The 5,406-nt window shown below is 36.3% G+C and overlaps 1 protein-coding gene across 1 annotated transcript; it reads right to left on the reverse strand.

Moving 5' to 3' along the window:
* Positions 1 to 2,729: 2,729 nt before the first annotated feature.
* Positions 2,730 to 3,980, reverse strand: LOC147470590 (molt-inhibiting hormone-like). Its single transcript, XM_086542983.1, has 3 exons — positions 3,897 to 3,980; positions 3,391 to 3,671; positions 2,730 to 3,069 (listed from the first exon to the last, which is right to left on the reverse strand). The coding sequence occupies exons 1-3, from the start codon at positions 3,906 to 3,908 to the stop codon at positions 2,967 to 2,969; spliced, it is 396 nt and encodes a 131-aa protein (XP_086399109.1). The 5' UTR covers positions 3,909 to 3,980; the 3' UTR covers positions 2,730 to 2,966.
* Between the last annotated feature and the right edge of the window lie 1,426 nt (positions 3,981 to 5,406).

Here is a 5,406-nt window from a genome sequence, read left to right on the forward strand (position 1 = left end):
AATATAACAAAAGTAAAGGATTATGTATCTGCGGACCGAAAGTCTGCGGGCGATATTTCCCGCGTTTCCAAAGTTCGCATAGCAGACGAAAATTGTACGAATTGGGAACCCTGGGGAGGAAACCAGAATTAAACTGCCTCCTGCTGGTCTGACACCTCTTGGCGTAGAAGGGCACGGCCAACGTGCATCAGTAAGAAGTCTTGTTGCTCATCGTGCTCTGCCTCTACTTATGGCAATGGTGTTTTTGGTTTCTTTATTTTGTCTACTTATGGGAATGGTGTTTTCTTTTCTTTTTTCTTCTTCTTCTTTATTTTACCTCTACTTATGTCAAGTTTTTTTTTTTTTTTATCACTATTGGATAAAACCCTTTCTAATTTCTCTCCCCTTTTCGGTATTGGGTAATGGTTCTCTAGTGATTGTCTAAATTACCCATTTCATCGTTGTTTACCTCTGCTTCGTTTTCGATCCCTTGGTATCCGGTAAGATTTTCCTCGTTCATGTGTTTTCTTTTAAAAAGTATTTTTATAAAAAGTATTTTTGAAATATTAGTCATCCGTGCGCATGTCGAGATGTTCTTGGGTTTAATGCCAAAGATTTCGTCACCTTTGAAGTTTCAATGGCACGATGCTTTGGTTTTATAGACGTCTTTTTTTCTAAACAACTAGGTATTGATTTGTTTTTAAAGATACTACTAGCTTTGCCAAGAGCCTGTCATCTTCGTGATATGCTTCTTTTAACTCTTTTTTCTTTGTTAGGGTTTGTTGTTATTAATTGTCGTAGAAAGATGTAGTTGTTTACTGTCTTTAGAAGCGTATCGTCTATCTTTGGTTTCAGGGTCTTGTCTATAAGGTTGTTGATCATGACCAGTTTTCTCCAAGTTAATTTTCAGGTCAACTTCTTTGCTTTTAGTGTTTAGTTGGTTTAGTTTTTCTTGTAGTTCTGTTGGATCTTTAGAAACCACAAGGTACCATCTGCAAAATGTAAATGTGTTAAGAGTTCACCATAATTTCTCGGATATAGAATCTTGTCTAACACCTTTCTGTACGGGAAACAATTTCGAATCTTTATCCAGTCTTATGAATGATGTTGCATGGTAGATATGTTTCAGGATGTTGCATCACTTATTTTATTTATTATTATTTTTTAATAGCCTTCCTAACAACTGGTATATCCACTGAATGAAAACTTTTCTTTTAGTCTAAACAGGCAATCCAAACTGAGTGTTGCTTTCTGCTTAATTTTTCAATTAGTTAATTCGTATTATGTAAGTGCTCAATAACCATTTCTAAAGCCAGAGTATTCCTTCTCCTGATTTATAGCTGATACTTTGTAATATTATAGGACGGTAGTTGACTAGGTCTTTTTGTCACCCTTTTTGTGTAGCAGTATGATCTAGGCCTAAAAAAAGACTTTGTGAATTACTACTGTCTTTGAGGACATCTGGTATTGCATAGTTTCTTGCTGCTGCTCTGCCTCGACTTAATCAATTCATTGTGTATTCTGCTTCATAATGTGTTGTTTCTGGTACCTTCAAAGATGTAAACGTTTGACTTCAATTTTATGCATATATATGTATCTCTCTCTCTCTGTCTAAATACATATATATGTATATATATATATATATATATATATATATATATATATATACATATATATGTATATATATACGTATATATATATACATATATATGTATATATATATATATATATATATATATATATATATATATATATATGTATGTATATATATTATAGTAGATCCAGCGATCCACTACTGCTGTTGCGCATCACGCCTCGCACTTGTCACGGCCCCCAGCAAGCGCCTTTATTTAAACACCTATCAACCAGCCAATCAGCTTCCGACTTGTTGGAGGTGCACTGGGGGGTAACCCCCTCCCCCCATACCCCCAATATTTCCGGCAAGGAAGGGCAGTCTTGCCTGGGCCTTGCGAGTGATTGGCTGGTGTGGTGTTATGTGTCAATAATTCTTTAATATATCGTGCGATAATACCCTCGAACTCGCTACCGTTATTCGTGTGAGATTTATGTGATTTATTATTAATTCTATCGCAATCAAGGGAATTCGTAAATATTATTTATTCAATAACCAGCCCATCACCAAGCCAAGGACCGGGGAAGGCTCGCTAACGACCTCCAGGGTTGTTACGCTACAATATATATATATATATATATATATATATATATATATATATATATACATATATATATATACACACACATATATATATATATATATATATATATATATATATATATAAATGAATAGATAAATAAATATATATATATAGATATATATCTAAATATATATATATATTAATATATATATATATTAATATATATATGTTTGTGTGTGCGTGTGTGTCTGTATGTATATATATATTCACATATATAAATATATATATATGCGTATGTATATATACTGTTCATTCTTATCCTATTTTGCCTTGTTTAAAAAAAATCAGATGACAATACCCGATTTTTAAAAAGTGATCTGACAGACAAAAAATACTTAATTGAACATCTGCTGAAGATAATTCCCTACTTTCGAAAACAAATTACGTAACAGGTAGAACATCATTTGTATAAAAGGAAATCCAAACTGTATTCTGAAGGAGACGAAAAAGGTAACATGAAATCCAAATTAAGTGGGAGAGCCTGATTCTAAATTCACATGATATTTTCTTAATTTAGGTAAATAAAGGGTAGAATAGTATCTCAATATATAGAAACTTTATTCGGAAAGTTATTTGATCATACGCCATAGACCATTATTTTCATGAATATATTTTAGAATGGAGATACGTTAACCATCATATGGCATTACAGTATCCACACTCTATGTATTTCGAAACTATAACTGACATGTATTAAAACATAAAAATCCAGATGATTTGTTATCCCGAGATTCGAGTAAATCCTCAAGCCATTAACAGAACCTCATCTGCTTAAAACTCCCGAAGTAGCTCAGACTCGAACATGTACTGGCCGAGGGGGAGTGAGAGCTCAATCACACACGCTGGAAATATTTTCGTGCCGAAGCAGTTCTCCCTGTCAACAAGAAAAAAACATTAGTATTTGTTGTCTATAGTTTCATTTCATTAAACTGTGTCCTATTCAAATGACAGAAGGTTCTACTTTGATTCCATCAAAGAAAGTCTTTGTTACAATAAACAATGTTTGTCATACTCAAATTAATCCTTCTCCCCTTAGCAGACATATTACATCGAATTCTACCAGTAGATATCAAAATACTTATATTCCATATATTTACAGTAATCATTTCTTCCCATATATCTCCCTAATGTACCTGACTTCCCTCGTCGAAGGGTCACCGCCCCGCCCTGTCCCCCTTTCCGTCCCCTCCATTACCTGCACGCCTCGTAGATGCCCGGCTCCTTCCGGAAGAGGTTCTGGCAGTCCTCGCACGCCCGGTTCAGCTTGGCCCACAGGGACCGGTCGTAGACGCCCTTGCACGCTGAGTCGAACACCTCCCGCTTGGCCAGGCGGAGGGACGAAGCCGCGCCCTTCGACGCTGAAGAAGGAGGCGTCGAAGGAGGGTCGAAGGCCAGGCGGCTGTGCCCGGACTCCATGATTCTTCCGTGGCTCATGACGCCACAGGAAGCAGCCAGAGCCACCATCATCCACAGTGCCTGACGGTGCAGTTGTGTCATGGAGGGTTAGTTGGTCAGTGGAGGAGGACTTTGCTTCGCAGTCATCCTTATCTCCCATCGATACAGTTCAGAGACAGTGCAAGTTATGAGAAAAAAACAAAAACTGTTCGAAGGACTATATTCCTTCCCTAATGATCAGATATTATGATACAAAATCCCATAGAAAATTGAGGATAGAAAGGAAACAACTAAAACTGTACTCACGCAGACAGCCATGACGCCTCAGGAAGGACTCGAAGAGCAGGAATGAGGCTGGAAGCGACACTGGCCTTCCATGGCAGAGTGTCCCTTTTATATGGAAAAGTCCGCCCGCATGTCCCGCCGGCGGAACGATCTAGTTGATTCGCTTCGGAATTGGTTCAATCGAGACGCCGATGGGCGGTCGGAGTGCCGTACACATACAAACACACATACACACACACACACACACACACACACACATATATATATATATATATATATATATATATATGTATATATATATATATATATATATATATATATGTATATATATATATATATATATATATATATATATATGTGTGTGTGAATTGTGTGTGTGTGAGTGTATGTGTGTCTGTGTGCATATGTATGTGCATATATGTATATATATATATATATATATATATATATATATATATATATATATATATATATATATATATATATACTTTTCTACAACCTACAAGCTAGTCATATATTGGAAATGGAACATTGAACTTTTTTTACTCACACTATTACTTCCTAAGTGTACCATACAGTTGTATAAATAATCTTTATTTGTCAATATCATTATCAATGAATGGTTAAGCAAGTGAACATTCCGGTTTTACAGTTCAGCGAATCATTGTTTCATTTTTTTCAAAACGATTTTGATTCCATGTTCTTGAACCAGATATAAAGCTAAAATAACAAACACAACCACGGATAAGATCAACGTCTGCCTATACGCATATCTGGTGTACGAGGAACAAAGCTTCTTGTTGCCTGACCTAACCTAACCGGTTCAGGGTTCGGGAAACTCACATTCCCTGAGCTTCCTGCAGATGCTCTCAAAGGTCTCGACCCAGCCATTGGTGAGGACTCGTGGTCATTTTCCAGAATCATGAGGTTGGATGAAGGATTCCTTGACATGCTAATTGAACAATGGGAATCAGACTCGATGTTCACTCCAAGCAAGCAGGAAATTAAAAGCTTATCTGTTGTCAATGACGGAACTGAAAGAGGTGTCAAGCTAGCTTACGACTTTCTTGACACAGATTGTAAGGAGGATAAACTCCAAAATATCCTCCAAGTAGTTGAGAACCATCGAATCCAAAGTTAGAATCTAAATCGAGGCTCCTGAACTTTGAAATTTAGTTGATGTTCAATATTCTATGCGTAATTTTTTGTTTCTTACTGTATTATTGATCTAGTTTGGTGTTTCTTGGTGTTTGTGCCAAGAAAATGGTGAATTTATGTATGAGCCACCAATGATTATGTAAATTATTTCACAAAATCAATTAAGGAAACATCCCAGAGTAATTCTGAGTGCTTCTACCCCCACTAATGTTAAGTTAAAACCTAGAAAAATCGATTCCCCTTATCCCTATGACATTCCTACTCCGTGATATAACCATGTGCTTGTTGCGAAAGGCTATTTTTAGAAATCGCATCTGTCCCAAAGGTAAACAGTGATGAAAATCTTCGAAACTTTGTAATCATGTTCTACTGA

The sequence above is a fragment of the Penaeus japonicus genome, unplaced genomic scaffold (genome assembly GCF_977035675.1).
Source record: "Penaeus japonicus unplaced genomic scaffold, GWHDUDI00000001_assembly GWHDUDI00000013, whole genome shotgun sequence".
Taxonomy (NCBI): domain Eukaryota; kingdom Metazoa; phylum Arthropoda; class Malacostraca; order Decapoda; family Penaeidae; genus Penaeus; species Penaeus japonicus.

Coding starts and splice junctions, on each gene's coding strand:
- LOC147470590 (XM_086542983.1), bottom strand. Junction 3,070..3,390: donor GGCATCTACGAGGCGTGCAG/GTAATGGAGGGG, acceptor TCTTGTTGACAG/GGAGAACTGCTTCGGCACGA.